General features: G+C 55.1%; 1 protein-coding gene across 1 annotated transcript in view; it reads left to right on the plus strand.

Annotated features, from left to right (window-relative positions):
* Window positions 1-773: 773 nt before the first annotated feature.
* The window catches only part of RTN4R (reticulon 4 receptor), a 79,606-nt gene continuing 65,298 nt past the window's right edge, over window positions 774-15,081 (plus strand). The window contains exon 1 of the mRNA XM_072880369.1: window positions 774-877. Within this exon, the coding sequence (XP_072736470.1) occupies window positions 856-877 (22 nt within the window). The 5' untranslated portion in view covers window positions 774-855. The remainder of the gene's footprint in view (window positions 878-15,081) is intronic.

Below are 15,081 nucleotides of genomic sequence, written 5' to 3' on the forward strand. Positions count from 1 at the left end.
CCCGCCGGGGCCTCCAGCACCCGGCGCTCCGCTGCCTCCCGGAGGGGCTGCCAGGGCCCGGCAGCCCCCGGGGATTCGGGCCGGGCCGTGCGGGCGCGGCTGCCGCGGGAGGCGGAGGGGAGCGGGCCGGCCCGATGCCCGCAGCCGCCCGGGCGTCCCTATCCGCGGCTTCCTTTAGGTGGCACCTCTCCTCCAGGAATGAGCCGCCCGGAGCCGCCCGGCCGCTCGCAGCCCTGCCCGGGCCGCGGGCGCGCACCGCGGGGGCTCCGCCGCGGAGCCGCCGCCGCCGCCGTCGGAGCGGCCCCTGCGCGCTCCGTCTGCCCCCGGAGCGGCCCCTCCCTCCCTCCATCCCGTGCCCGTCTCCCCCGTCCTCCCTCTCACTCCTCCAGCCAGTAAATCCGATCTAGGCTGATTCCTCTCACGTCAAACCACATGATCCCATAAAACATTCATCGCCTCTCCGTCCCTGCGCCCCGCTCGCTCGCTCCCGGGATACAGTGCAGCAGGCTCCGCGCTCCCCGCCGCCGCCGCCGGCTCTGCCGCCGCGGGATCCGCCGCAGCCCCGGCCCCGTGCGTGCGGCGGGCGGGAGGGGAGGAAGGAAGGACGGAGGGAGGAGGCAGGCAAGCAGGCAGGCAGGCAGGGAGGGGGAGCCTCGCCTGGATGCTGACTCCAGCTCGGGGGCTGCTCATTCCCCCGATGAGCGAGGGCGCCGGCACAGGGAGAGCCCCCTCCCCGTGCGCCGCCGCTCCGCGCTCGGGCTGAAGTTTTGCACGAGGATCTGCCCCGCTTTCGCAAGGATTGTACCGCTGCCGCTCGACTTTGCGCCTCCAGACGTGCCTTCCCCGACCCCTAAGATGAAGAGGGCGATAGCTGAAGGTAGGTGCGTCCCCGTCCCCCCCCCCACCCCCCTCGCCGGGGCTCCCCCGCTCCCCAGAGGGCGGCAGGGCCGGGCGAGGCGGCCACGTCCCCAACTTCGCACCGCACCGGGAACTTCCCTCGCTGCAACTTTTTTTCCGCGGAGTCGGCGGGAGCGGCCAGGTCCCGTCGCGGGGGAGAGGGGCCGGACCCCGGGGACTGGGCTGGGCTGGGCAGGGCTGGGCTGGGCTGAGCGCGGCCGGCGGGGCACGGCGGGAGCCGGGCGCTCGGCCCGGGAGAGGCGGCGGGGAGGGCGCGGGGGGAGCGGGAGCGCCGTGTCTGCAGGAGCGGAGGAGAGGCGAGGCCGGAGGGGGAGCGAGTACCGGGCTGCGCCCCGGCACGGCGCGGCACGGCACGGCGCGGTTCGGCTCCAGCCGCGGAGCAAGGCAGCGGGATGGAAGGAGAGCAGGGGACTGAGCCCCCTCCAGCCCCAGCCCCGCGGGGGGCCGGTCGGCCGCCCCCTGCCTCGGCTCGGCCTTGGGGTGCTCGGGCTCCCGCCGAAGTTGGAGCAGGCGAAGTGCCGCCGGGGGAAGCGGCATCCCGCACTCTCAAGCCCGCAGCCGGCGGGGGCACGGAGCGGCTGCCCCGGCGGAGGGGGCCGGAACCGCAGCGCCGGCGGGGAGGGAGCGGGGATGGGGGCAGCCCGGCTTTCCCCCCGCTCCCAGCCCGGCCGGCGGGGGAGCACCGGCTCCGCTCCCCGAGCCCAGCGGAGGAGCCGCGGGCCGCGCGGGGCCCGGCCGCCCTCGGGTGCCTCCGGCCGGGGAAGTTTGCGGAGGCTCCGGGCGCCCCGGAGGGACGGCGATTGCCGGGGTGCGGCGGGAGCGCCCCTCTCTCAGGGTCTCCCCTGCTTCGTCTCAGCCCGGTGTCCTGTAGCCAGGGGCTGGGAAGAGCTGGGGGGGCAGGGGGGGACCCCCACGTGGGCTCGTCCCGCCGGGGGAGAGGCACACAGCGTGCGGCGGGGCCGGCCTGGCACAGCCGGATCCTCAGGCTGAAACAGCCCCTTTTCGTCTGCTTTGGCAGCCCTGGCGCTGGTCTTTGCTTCCCGGCTGCCGGTGTGGAGGGATGGGGCTGGGGCTGGGGCTGTGCTGGCAGCAGCAGCCGGGGGCTGCGGCTGCTCTTAGGGCTGCCCCGCCGTACGGTCCTGGCTTGGCCATGTGCAGTCGCTCCGGGTGAAACCCGAAATAAAGACCTGCATTTGGAGGAACACATGCTCTCACGCTGCAGGTTCAGACCACTTGGAGAAGCATGTGCCACCCTGGTGTGTTTGCTGGAAACCCAGCCCACGGGTTGCAATTTTTAACTGGAGTGATCCACCCGTTGTAGGGGCTCCACTGCTGTCCAGGCTGCTGGTCAAGGGAGCGTTTGGCATGCAGAGCCTCTTGCTGCATGGAGTCTCTTCCCGTGTGTGCCATCTCCAGCTTGCTTCCTGTTCCCATCAGTGACACAAATATAATCGTCTTTTTTTTTTTTCTTCTTTTTTTCTTTCTTTACATTTTGGAGGGCACTCTGGCTGATTTATTTGTGATGATCAAAGGACATATCCAAGCTCTGATCCAAATGGCACACCGCCTCCTTTAGAGAGTTTGTATCGTTTTTAAATCTGAAATGGCCAATTTATTCCTGTTTGGGAAACACCTTGGGAGCAGGTTGCAGTGATGGCTTCTCCTGCGGGCCCTTAGGGGATACTGATATTTCATCATCCATTTGCTATGTGCTGCACCGTAGCCTGGTGCATGGGTTACCCATTGATTTGAACCCAGTGGCTGTGTGCTTGCGCACACACTGGTGCACAGACAAGCTGGTGGTGCGGGCTGTTTGTCTACCGTGATGCTGTAGGACGGCTGTCAACTGTGCAGAGCGGTATCCAGGTGATGGGTGTGGTACAGGCACCCAGGATAGCCTCTCCCTCGCTGTTTGTGATCCTGCTGCAGCACAGCACTTTCTCTACACTGTGACATTGCTGGCTGCTACCAGCATAATGTGAAACAACACAGAAGATAATGAAATATAAAAACTGTGTTACAACGGCTTTATTTATAGAACAAGGCTTTGAGGGGTTTGGGTTTGAATTATCTTTTTTTTTCCCTGCAGTTTATGAATTGCTCCTGTGAGGGGCTGGGTAGCCTGGACAGCTGGTAGGTGTGACTGTGAAGTCCTTATGAACCTTGGGAGATTATGTTTAGATGAGTGACCATCCTACTGTATTTGGACCACGTTTCCCACCGTGGGCTGCCAGGATACTTCAAGTGCCTCGTAAGCCAGAAATAGCCACCAGGGGCAGTTCGACAGACAGAGCTTTCACCGGGTGTTCTCAGCACTTGCTCTCTTACTAACACGATTTATTTATATTGAAAGAGGTCTTTCCATGCTTATACTTTTATAAAATTTATTTTAAAAAAACCTGAACACAAAACCCTGTAATATGAGAATCTACACCAAGCTCAGAGACTACTTATTCACTGATGTGGGAGCAGGTCTTTCTTTTTCTTGAGAGAAAATACCATTCATCAGTCTGTTATTTTATATTTCCTTTCTGTATAATGTTCATCTTGTATCAAGGGGCCACAGCATTTCCTGGGCTTGGTCCCCCCTTCCCCACCAGGCAGCACATACCTCAGACCTGTAATCTGTGGGACCATCAAAGGGTGTGTTTGGAGGGGTTTTCTAAAGAGGAATATCAGGGCAAAAAGGTGGAGGTGTGGTTGCACTGCTCCGTGCCTGGGTGTTGTGGCAGTGCAGATGTCATTGTGTCCCTGCTGGCTCTGTGATGTTTTCCCCACTAAGAGCACTAGAGAAAGCTGGTCCAGAAAATAAGTTAATTAGAAACAGCGAGAAAGCCGCCGCTGCTCTCTCCACTGCTGTGGCTTGTGGGCAGCATGTGCCTGTGCTGCTCACCGCCAGCATGGGTAGCATGGCAGTCATGTCTTAACAAGCCAGGTCCTTCATTAATTGTCTCCATCCCGTGTTCAGCTGCTCTGGGCTTCGCTTGAGTGAAAACCTCCTGGGAGCCTATGCTGTTCATAAGTGCGAAGGAGTCGGTGGCGGGAAGGAGCAAGGGGAGGAAGGGGACAGTTTGCTACACAGCTGAGATGCGTCCCTCTGCTTTCGTCTGCTACCTGCCCTGCTCAGGGTGCTTGGAAGGAGAGGGCAGGGGAATGGTTGTCCGTCTGTACACTCAGCCTGGTGGCTCGCCACGGAGCTGGAAGCTGGCAGGGGACGTGGGGATCCACAACTCACATCCCCACAGATGTCTTGATAACTTTGTGACAATCAGCGTGCTAGTAAATGAAGGCCTTGTGCCTGTGTAATCCTCTTCTGACACCAACGATTACTTTGGCCATTAAGCCTTCCAAAGGAATAAACAAAATGTGAAAATCCAGCAGGACCTCTGTGAATTTTCCACCTTCTTCGGCTTGGAAGCAGCGAGGGAGACTGTGAGATGGGGGCAGGGAAGGGGAAAGATGCTCTGGAGGCCAGCTTTCAGGCACACTGCTACACACCCTGCAGGCACAGTGGTACTGGCTGCGGGGAGCTGCTGCCTACCCCGGAGAGCGCAGTGTCTTCCTTCCCTTCCCATCCTCCTGAGCCTTGAGGGAGAGGAGGAGGGAGAGGGAAAATCAGTTGAGCCAGCGCCTCAGCACAAAGCAGGACAAGGAAGATTGCAAAGAGCTGAGCTCTAATCTCTGCTCTGAGCCTGCACACGGCTGCTGTGCCAGTTGCTCACGCAGCTCAGTCCCGCCGTGCTGCAGGGTGCATCCTGGTGGAGAGGCTGAAGCTGCAGTCCCAGTGCAGGATTTGCCCTGTGCATCCAGCCAGAGGTGGAACCGAAGGGAGAAGAAAGGAGTTGGTCTAATTAGGTGTGCATTCTCTTCCCCTTGGATTTGCGATGCTTTCTGCTGCTGTCACCTTCATTAAGACATATCTCTGAGTGCCAAGCTCCTCTTTTGATGTTCCTAAAGAGGTTTTTTTTTATGCAGGAGGAATGCACACAGTGGAATAGGAGTATCCTGTACCACTGCAAAGAGGTGTCGTAAGAGGCAGCGTCACAGTGTGGTGCCTGCAAGGGCTGGGAATTGTACTAGGGCTTCTCCCTCCTGTCCATGAGGAAAGCTTTGTGCTGTGTCCTAGAGCCAGATGGATCTGTCTGGGATTTATGAGTAACAGGGTTTCAGGGCTTCTCCATCACAGACACACACAGAGGTGTGGGAGGGAGGAGGGAGGCTTGTGATCTACAAAGCCCAGCCTCTCCGCCCCTTTCATGCCTGTGGTTGCAACTCCTGGAGGTTTCCAGAGACTGAGGGAAAAGGAGACAATTGTACTGAAAAGTCATAATCAGCTAAAAGAAGCAAAGGGTGGATCCTTCCATGTTTGCACAGAGATGGCAAAGCAATTCATACAGACTTTGCTAAAATGTGCAAACTCACCTCAGCCTGCGCTGGTATCTTATTATCGCTACCGGGACACGCAGCAGCGTGAGTTTTGGGTGGCTGATTATCCATTACAGTGGTGTTCAGTGATGATATGTAGACTCAAAGCAGAGTGGCATCAAAGTGACACAGATGTTTCCTGTGGTGTGTGTGCAGCATGCATGGAAAGGCCCTGCCTGTATGTAAGGCAGAACACATCTGCATGTGGGGTTGCACAGACTCCGTCCATATTTACTTTGCTTTTAGAGAGCTCCTGGAAGTCAGGGCTTCTGGAGTCTGGTCTTGGCCCTGCTTCTGACTTCTTTGTATCCTTGACCAGGTCAATGAGCCTTTCTGTGATTTAGTTTCAGCTTTTCCAGCTCTAATGCTGGGAGAGTGATGCTGAGTTATCTCCCGAAGGACCCAGAATATGCTTAAAGGTCAGCTAAAATGTGGAGGTCTGTGCAATTGCCGATCACTTCTTTAGCAGTGACACGGTGTCAGGTGACAAGACCGATGATATTCTCCTTAGGAGTGTTGCTGCATCAACAGCAGGTTTGTCTCTGGTCTGGCCTGCCTTCCTCACAACCTTTGCATTGTAGCTTGGAGCTGATCAATAGCCCCAGCAGATTTTACAGTATTTATTGTCCCTCTCAAGTCTCTGCTCCTGGAATCAGGGGATTAGAAAAGTACTTGAGTTTTATTTTCTAGCTTTCCTGGTTGTCAAGAAAAGCAGAAGTATTACACAAGCATGTGCAAAATATTGAGGAAGTTGGAAGCAAGAAAGTACTCCAATGCTGTGATTTTTACTACGGTTTCTTGGTAGCTCAATAGTATGAGGCATCGGCCTGATGACTGGCAAGTAGCAGGCTGCAACCCTTCTCCCCCAGACAGTCAGCAGTGTTGGGGCCCTCTCTGCATGGGTCAGGCAAGGCAGGGGTTACAGAATATTTGCTTTCATAGAATCATAGAATAGTTTGGAAGAGACATCTGGAGGTATCTCATCAACCTCCTGCTCAAAGCACAGCTAATTTCAAAGCTAGATCAGGTTGCTCAGGGGCTTGTCCTGTCAAGGACGGATGTCATCTCCAAGGATGGAGATATGCTCTCCTCTTCCATAGATCAGACTTCTTGGCCTGTCTGGCCAAGGCTGCTCAAGCCCTTTGTCACCTGGCCTGGGTCAGGACCATGAGTGGCCCATGTCCCTTTGGCATGGTCGGGGTACCTCTTGTCTGTCACTAGGCATGGCAGTGGTGGAGCAGGAGTGGTGGTGCACATAGTGCCTGCGTCCATGCTTGATGGGAGTAAATGGTAGTCCCTGTGAGTTCAGGAACAGGCGTTGAGGGAGAGACCAAGGAAGACCTGAGAGTGGGGATCAGAGTCAGGGTCCCTGGCAGGGACACTCAGGAAGGCAGCAGACACTTCCAGACATTTCTGTCTCATGCCGGTGTGTTTGCTTTTCTGACTGCATTTGGGGATGAAGCCCTTGGACGTATTTGCTGTATACTGGTTACAGCTCTCCCAGCATGGTGTCCCACATCGATGTTAGTTAAAGCAGAGCTTCCCAGAAACGCTTTAGTCCTCAAATGCACCCTGTGGTGGAAGCCTTTCCTGGACACCGTGCAGGGGCAGAGATCTCTCTGAGGACATGCTTTAGCATGGCCAAATCCCAGAATCCTGGAGGTGCTGGTAGGAAGGGCCCTCCAGAGAGTCCAGACTCCCACCCTGAGGAGGGCTATTGCTGTGGCTTTCTCTAGCCAAGCTTTGGAAACCTCCAATGATGGAGACTTGCTGGCCTTTCCCAGTGCTGGAGCTGATTAAAAAGCTTTTCCTAATGAACCTCCCAAACTGCAGCTCTTGGCCACGGCTCCTTGCTGTGTCATCTGGCCTCACAAAGGTGTGTTTGGCTCCGTCATCCTTATAACTGCCTTTGAGTTTTAGATTGCCCCTTCACCTCCTCTTGCCGGACCCAACCGTACTAACTCCCTCTTACTTGACCTTGCAGGACATATGCTGTAGGCTTCTGACCATCTGGCTCACCCTCCACTGAACCTTTTTGGTTTCCCCACACTAATTTTGGACTCAGGGGACTCGAGGTGCAGCCTGCCCCATCCCGAGCGGAGAGGGGCAGTAACTTCCCCAAATCTGCTGTCCACACTTGTCTTAGCACAGCCCAGGATGTAGTTGCCGTGTTCATAGTAAGAGCAACCATTTGCTCATATTCACCTTGGTGTCCGCCATAGCTCCCAGGCCGTTTACAGCAGACTGCTGCTCGCAGTTTGCAGGCTGGTATTGATGCATGGGGTTGTTCTGCACCTGGGGCACTTCTTGTACCAAGTGAGTACTTCTTAATACTGTTCCTCTTTCACTCATTCAGAAAGCTTGGACATTTAGGTAAACAGATCACAGAATCACAGAATCATAGAATCGCACAGGTTGGAAAAGACCTTTAAGATCATTGAGTCCAACCGTAAACCTAACGCTGCCAAGCCCACCACTACACCATGTCCCCAAGCACCTCATCCAAACGGCTTTTAAATACCTCCAGGGATGGCGACTCAACCACTTCCCTGGGCAGCCTGTTCCAGTGCTGGACAACCCTTTCAGTGAAGTAAAATTTCCTAATATCCAGTCTAAACCTCCCCTGGCACAACTTGAGGCCATTTCCTCTCATCCTATCAGTTGTTACTTGGGAGAAGAGACCGACCCCACCTCTCTACACCCTCCTTTCCGGTAGTTGTAGAGAGCGATGAGGTCTCCCCTCAGCCTCCTTTTCTCCAGGCTGAACAACCCCAGGTCCCTCAGCCGCTCCCCATCAGCCTTGTGCTCCAGACCCTTCCCCAGCTCCGTTGCCCTTCTCTGGACACGCTCCAGCACCTCATGCCTACCTAGATGCCTACCTGCATATGAATTTGTTTCTTTACTGTACTGAAGTGTTATTTAGCAGTGGGTCAGAAACATTTGAAGAAGTCCATGGTTCCCATCCTGCACTTGGCTTCTCCAAATCACCCTGCTGAATGGTTGTTCCCCGTGCTGCTGCCCAAGTTCCAGTCAAGACAGCTAAGGAGAAGCTAGTCCTTGACATGGGTTGCCTTCTTCCTCCCACCATCAACATCCTTAGGTGATCAAAGTCCTGTTGCCAAATGATACTTGTTTTGCTGTTTACTTTCTGGAGTTGACTCAGAAAAACTTTCTTGTCCTGCATTTCTGTACTTTATCCAGGGAGGTCTCCATGAAGGTCTGGAGAGTCTTTATTGTCAGCTATGCTTTGATCCCCATCCACAGCTGCAATTCCACATGGAGATGAAAAAAAGGCCCAGAGAAAGCAAATTCAAGTACACCAGTAGAGTGAGGTTCACTGCCTGGATGGGAGTTTCCAGCCCATCACAGCTTTGCTCCATCTCGTGGGAGTTCGACACATTCCCTCAGATGGCTCTTTGAATCTTGTTGCCTTTTTAACAGTTGTGCTTTCTTTTATCTCTCTGTGTTGCACCTTCCGCTCGAAACAAAGGAATGTTTGCATTCAAATTTGATGCTTTCTTTTCTTCCCTGAGTGCAGGGGATAATTACAGTACCTTGCATGGACTTGTACTAATTGATCAGTTATTAGTGATAGTCATAATTTACATGATGGTTTAGGAAGAAGGGGCACTTCTGCCGTAGAAGTGATGCTCTAAGATAACAGTTCGGAATTGCTTGCTGATGTGTCAGATCATCTCCTGTGTGCTGCTCATAGGGGAAATGGGTTAACTTTTGTTGTTGTTGTTGTTAAGAACAAATCTTTTGCAAGAACCATCTGGCTGCTAAATTCTTCTCCTGAAGCTGTGCAGTTTGCCGGGAGTTCATTTGTGTCTTTAGCTACTAAAGAAAAAGTAAAAGTGACTGATTAGTCTAAGACTGGGACCATTCACATCAAAGTGACAGATTTTGTGAGCTGGATTTGGGAAAGTGTTTAAAACTGGTGTGTTTTCATTAATTTTTGAAGACTGTGGGCAGAACTGTGCTCTTGACACTCCAGCACAGTCCTGGACTGTGCACCCTGCATCGTTATGGCAGAATGAATTTTGTGGCTGTTAAAATTTGTGTGTGCTTGTTTGATGACTTTAAATGATTTTAATTGTGCGTCTTTCTTAGGGCTGTGAGTGATGATCAGAGCCACGTACAATACCCCACGTGCTTAACACAGCAACGTGCGCAGGGAAGAGACGTGAACTCAGTCTGACTCTTAAGCAGGAGGGAGGAGGGAGAGGAAAAGAAAAAATCTTTGGAGGCCCCGAATTCAGCTTTCCCTTCTTCCAGGCGCCACGGGGGGCTTTGTCAGAGGCATGCCATCAGCTGCCGGGCAAGTCGAGATTTCAGGAGCCTTTTGCAAGTGCTGGTGTCAGGCTGTGAAGGCTCCATACCCTCCTCTAACAAAAGGCATCTTTTGAAATCCTGAGAGCAAATACTGAGATTGTTAGCAATGATTTGTCTCTGCAGAGAAAAATGATCACCTGAAAGCCACCAGGACCTTTAGGACTTGCACATCTCCACGGCATCTGCATGTTTTGAGGGGCAGTGGGAAGTCGCAGCGCGAGCAGCTGGGGAGCAAACCCCTCTCCCTAGGCGCAGGTCCCTTCCCAAGTGCACACATCCAGCATGGATCGGGCTGTGATTAATGCTTTCCATGCCCGTGCAAACATGGTTAGCTTTGGCTTTACACTAGAGGGCTGTCTGTCCCTTTCCCTTCAGAGAAAAGGCATGAGTCTGTGCGCTGGGAACACTCTTGTCGTTCACAGTATCCACACAATTTGACCGCGGCCCATTTTGTCAGGTGTGTAACGCGATGTGGGCTTGTATTTACTGCTCACCGCCTCTCTTCATGCTGCACAAGAACATCCGTGTCCTGGTCTGGAGGGCACTTTGAAGCTGTCTGTCTTGGGTGGAGTGAAGCCTCTCTGGTTTCATCGCCAGGCACTCTGTCCTCCTGCACAGGTCAGTAGCCTTTTTGCAAGAACCAGCAGGCTTCAAACTGGCGATAGTCCTCTCCTCCTGTTTGTTCAGGCCACTTTTGTTGTCAGGAGTAATAGCACCGAGTGTTAGCGCAGGGGCTCACTCTGGGTTTCCAGGAGCGTGGCATTTTCTGCTGCTGCCCTGTGCTTTTGAGGAGCTGCAGCCCTGAACATTTGCACATCCAGTTCTGCAAGCTGTGGAGTGCACCCAGGCAGGAGGTGCTTTGGAAATGGCTACCCTGGGGGCAGGACGAGGGTCTTCAGTGTCCTGGGGCTGAGCGAGCTTTGGCAGCTTTCGTTCCATAAGCTTGGGTGGGACGGCTTCCTCTGGCTCTCCTGCTAACAGCAGGGCTGGGACCTCTGTGGGGACCTTGGCCACCATGAAGGCCAATGGCTTGGGGTCCACACAGGGACTCATATCACAGGTTTGTTTAATTCTGTCCCCGCTCACCTTCGTGTCGACTGGCTTTAATTCAGGTGAAGATGAAACTAGCTGATGTTTGCCTCTGCTTAACAAACTTGGTTTGAATTCAGACCTTTCCTTAAAGTGGTATGGCTGCCTGGAGAGATGCAACTGCAAACACAAGCCCCTCAGTGACTTCCAAGTGCATTGTGCCAGCTGCGTTCGGGGCATTTCTTTCCGTTCCTGGATGCCTGTGCAGTCAGTGTTTGGCTTGGTTTGGGCAGAAGCAGTGTTAATTGAGAGCAGCCAAGTCCCTCGGCCTTTGCTAACAAGGGTCTGCTTCAGCGAGCAGGGCTGGAGGTAGGAGGGGATGCAGTGGGGTGGCCGGGAGCCAGCAGAGGGGAGGCACCGGTGGGAGGGAGAGCGGTGCCGGGCACCCTCTGGGGCTGCGTCCTGCACACACTGAAGTGCAGACATCGGTTCTTTGTCAGCAGCTGATTTATCAAGTCCAGGGACTTCTCTCCCTCCCTCTTTTCTCAATTTGCAGCTAATATATCCTGAAGGGAGGGGGGGATTAATAATGGTAATTACAGCAGCGCACAGTCCTGAGTGGTAGCATTAACCACATGCATAGTGATGGGTGGTGGGAGACTACTCTGCCACAGGGAAGCTGGGCGTGGAGATGGCCTGTTGGACCTGCTCTCCGTCCATCACCACCCATGGGCTGGGACAGCAGCTGCTGCCAGATGTGAGGCAGGAGGGGAATCGGCAGCGGGAGCAGGTTGAGGTCTGCTGTCACCTGAACTCAGGGCAGGGATGTCCCTGGGCTGAGCATCAGAGGTGAGCCCATTTGCTGCTCAGGTGTAACCTGCTGCAGGCAGCCATTGCCTTGCTGTCTCTGCTCCTGGCCCGGTCACCTGCTGCAGGAGCTGGGAGCTGCAGGCAGGCAGGATGGCATTGCCTGACTCCTGATGTCATGCATCTGCCTCGCCTCTTTGCTCTGGCCCTGCTCCTCTGTCTAACACCCCTCTGCAGACCTTGCCCTGGGGTCTCCATGGAGCATGTAAAGGTCTGCAGAGCAGTCCAGCTCTTCCCAGAGACCAACAGCAGTGCATGACCAGCATGGGATTTTGGTGTGAGAAGGCAGCGTGCTGGTGCTGCTTTTCGCTGCCTGTGGTGTGGGATGTTCCCTGCCCATGTGCCCAGCCAGGCTGGTGTGCAGGGCAGTTTGGGAAGTCCCTGGGGAGCAGCCCAGGCTGGGCTGGTGGGCTGCATCGCTCCACCCCAGCCCCTGCTCCCCCCACATTTGCACTCCTCTGTGGGGACTGACAGCTGCTGAATCCCTCGCTTGGCTGGTTCAATTTCAATCCACAAAATGAATTTTAGGCCCTCTGGGTGAGACGGCAAAGGGATTCTGCCAGCCAAGCCTGTCTGGGCATTATGGGGGTGTCAGCTCTTGCAGGCTTTGACGTGTCATCTTTAAGCCTCTATTTCTGACATTGTGCCGTGAAGTGAGACTTCAGCTGGGGCTTGGAGGCAGAGCCTGGCCGAGGGCCTGTGGCTTGCACCTAAGACTGGAAGAGATAGCATCTTTGGGTTTGATGTTACCCACAAGACACATGAGCCATCTCTCCTGGTCTTTTTACGAAGGGCCATTTCTAACACAACACGCTGTTTGCTGCTGGGGCACTGGCAGTGCTCCGAGGGAAATGCGGTGTCTGGAAGTCAGGCAGCGGTTATTTAAATGGTGTCCCCAGGTCAGTGAGCACTATTCCGGTTTTTCCGAGGCTGCATCCCCTGCTGTGTGCAGCGGAGGGTGGTCCCAAGCCCTGGGAAGAGGACATGTGTGGGGCTGGGGTTGCTGCCGGCGCTCGAGCAAGGCGCCTGCCCGGGCTCCGCTTTCCTACTCGGCGAGTGGTGTTCTGTCTGAATAATGGGCCCTTTTTCTCCCAGGTTGGAAGGGAGCACCAAGGGAGCAGCACAGCCAAAGAGAGACGTTTATATGAGTGGCACAATAAATGAATCTGAACTGCCTCCTGGGAACCAGCCCAGAAGAGACTGACTTCACTTGGCCATGGCTTTCCAGTGGGAAATGCTCTTCTTTCGCTGTATTTATTTTTGGCTTTCCTAGTGTTTTGCTAAGCTTACAATTAATCCTAAGCTTCTGGGTGGCCAGCTGGGCTGCAGGGACAGTGTCTTCTTCAAAGCCGTTTGCTTGGTCATTTCCTGAGGACCTCGGATTTACTAGGAGCTTGGGAGAGCTTGACCTGGGTCCACTTGGGGCATGCGCACACGCCGCTTTTGATGGAGAAGAGGTATCTGCGGCTGCAGCGTGCATGGGGAAGGGGGTGGAGAAGTCACTTGGTACTCTACCATCAGATGGACAGGGAATTTGCTCTCCCTTGGGAGAGGTGGTGGCCGGTATGTTGCTGCTGGGAGCCGGCACATGGGGAAGGGACCACCTGTGTGTTGCTGCGTGCATGAGTTGGTGGCAAGTTGGCACGATGCGTGTTGCATGGGTGTTAGAGCCGGGCTTTCCCCTCACCCAGGTGCATCTGGCATGTTTTTATTGTCATGAGAATCCCCCAGAACAGACTTTGCCTGCTCCAGCCTTGCCACCTGTGTAGCATTATGCAAAATGTCTTGGGATTGCGCTGTGATGGATGGGCTGCAGGACTGGCAGGCATTGAGAGGAGCTGTGCTGGGCTCCCTGGGACTCCCTGAACTGCACGGTCTCTGTCTTCGGTGCCGGAGGGGGATCCCAACCCTCTGACGTATTCAGTGCCTGCCTTTTGAGCTTGTTTTGTTGGCAAACACCCAGTGGGTGCCAGCCAAAGCAGCTCTCTGTGTGCTGTGGACTCATTTCCCTGCCTGCACCCTCTTCCCTCCTCTTGCTGCAGCTGAGATGGACCCTCTGGAAGCGTTTGAGCTGCGTTGGTTTTGGCTGGGTTTCTGAGCCTTTCTAGCTTGTCTCTCGCTTCCTAAAATGAGGGCTTCACTGCTGCTCATCTGAGCATGACTGCCTTGCCATGCACATTTGTGCCCTGTTTCCTGCTCATAAAGCCCCACCCCGTAAGGCATGGGCTCAATGGGGGAAGACTGCTGATGTCAAAACTCCTAAAAAACCCAGCGACAAGTTTGGGGTTTGCTCCGCTTGCTGTGTGCCAGTGGGAGACGGGCGTAGTTGAGCTTAGGCATCTGCTGCTGTCTGCTGCAATGCAGACAACGTGCAGGCCAGTGAGTAGAGCATGGGGTCGCCTGGCCGGGGCACGGGGTCCAGCTCTGCTGCTGACCTGCTGTCAGCTGAAAGATTTAGTGTATGACATACAGAGGCCGTGGGCCAGCGGCTCCCACCACCCCTTCGTGTGACCGAGGCATGCAGCCCCTCCTGATAAATCCTCGTCAGCATATCATTGTCCTTCTGTCCGGAGAGGAGAGTGACAGTCATTATGTCTGCCTCCCCCCTGCCCGTCCCCACATCCTCTGTGTACAGAAGAGGCTGAGTGCAGACGGAACATCCCCAGGGGAGGAGCTTGGGCAAACCGATGGCCTGCAGTACTGCGGGTACTGGGTCCAGCTGCTCTGAGCCTGGGGGATGCAGCACTGGACTGCTAAAAAAGACATGCGAGCTCTCCCTGCATGCAGGGCTGGGGCAGAGCAGGCGTTTACTGCTCTCTCTAAAACTGAGAGATCCTGTGAACTAAAGGAGTGAGCCTGACACTTGGCACCAGGAGACGTGGGAAGTGATAATGGGAGACAGGGCTATAATGGCACAGGAATCTCTCAGTATGATGGGAGCTAAATGACACCATAAGGAAAATTGCACCTCGTTGTGAGTGTCAAAATCGACAGAGAGGAAAAGGAGATGAACAGTGTTTGCAAGTGCACCCCAACAGCTCCTGTAAAAGAGCCTTGACCTGCCTTTGGCTCAGGCTGGAGCCAGCCTGCTAGAGCAGCTCGCATGATCCCCAGCTCCCCCCTCCTGCTTCCCCCAAATCTCCCATGCTCGGGAAGGATGAGGTGATGGGCAAGATCAATCGTTCAGGCCAAGTGCACACTAGTGCAGCCTTGCAGGGGCCCTCCAGGCCTTTCTGGATCATGAGGCTGTATGCGTGGTTGTAAGACCAAAATGCCCATCGCAGAGTGTGGACGTGCCTGGATGCATGATACCATGTGCACGCATGCGGGGCTATGTGAGCAGAGGCCATACGGGCGTTTGGACAAGCAAGCAGGGCACGGTGAGTGCTGCACAAGGGGCTACCTTTGTTTCTATCATGGGACAGGGGTGAAAATGATCACGGGATGAGCACGTGGTTTGTGAAGGGGAAGGGGCTGCAGCTTGTTTGTCACCCAAAAGAGACAGGA

This window comes from Ciconia boyciana, chromosome 15, assembly GCF_034638445.1.
Source record: "Ciconia boyciana chromosome 15, ASM3463844v1, whole genome shotgun sequence".
Lineage (NCBI taxonomy): Eukaryota > Metazoa > Chordata > Aves > Ciconiiformes > Ciconiidae > Ciconia > Ciconia boyciana.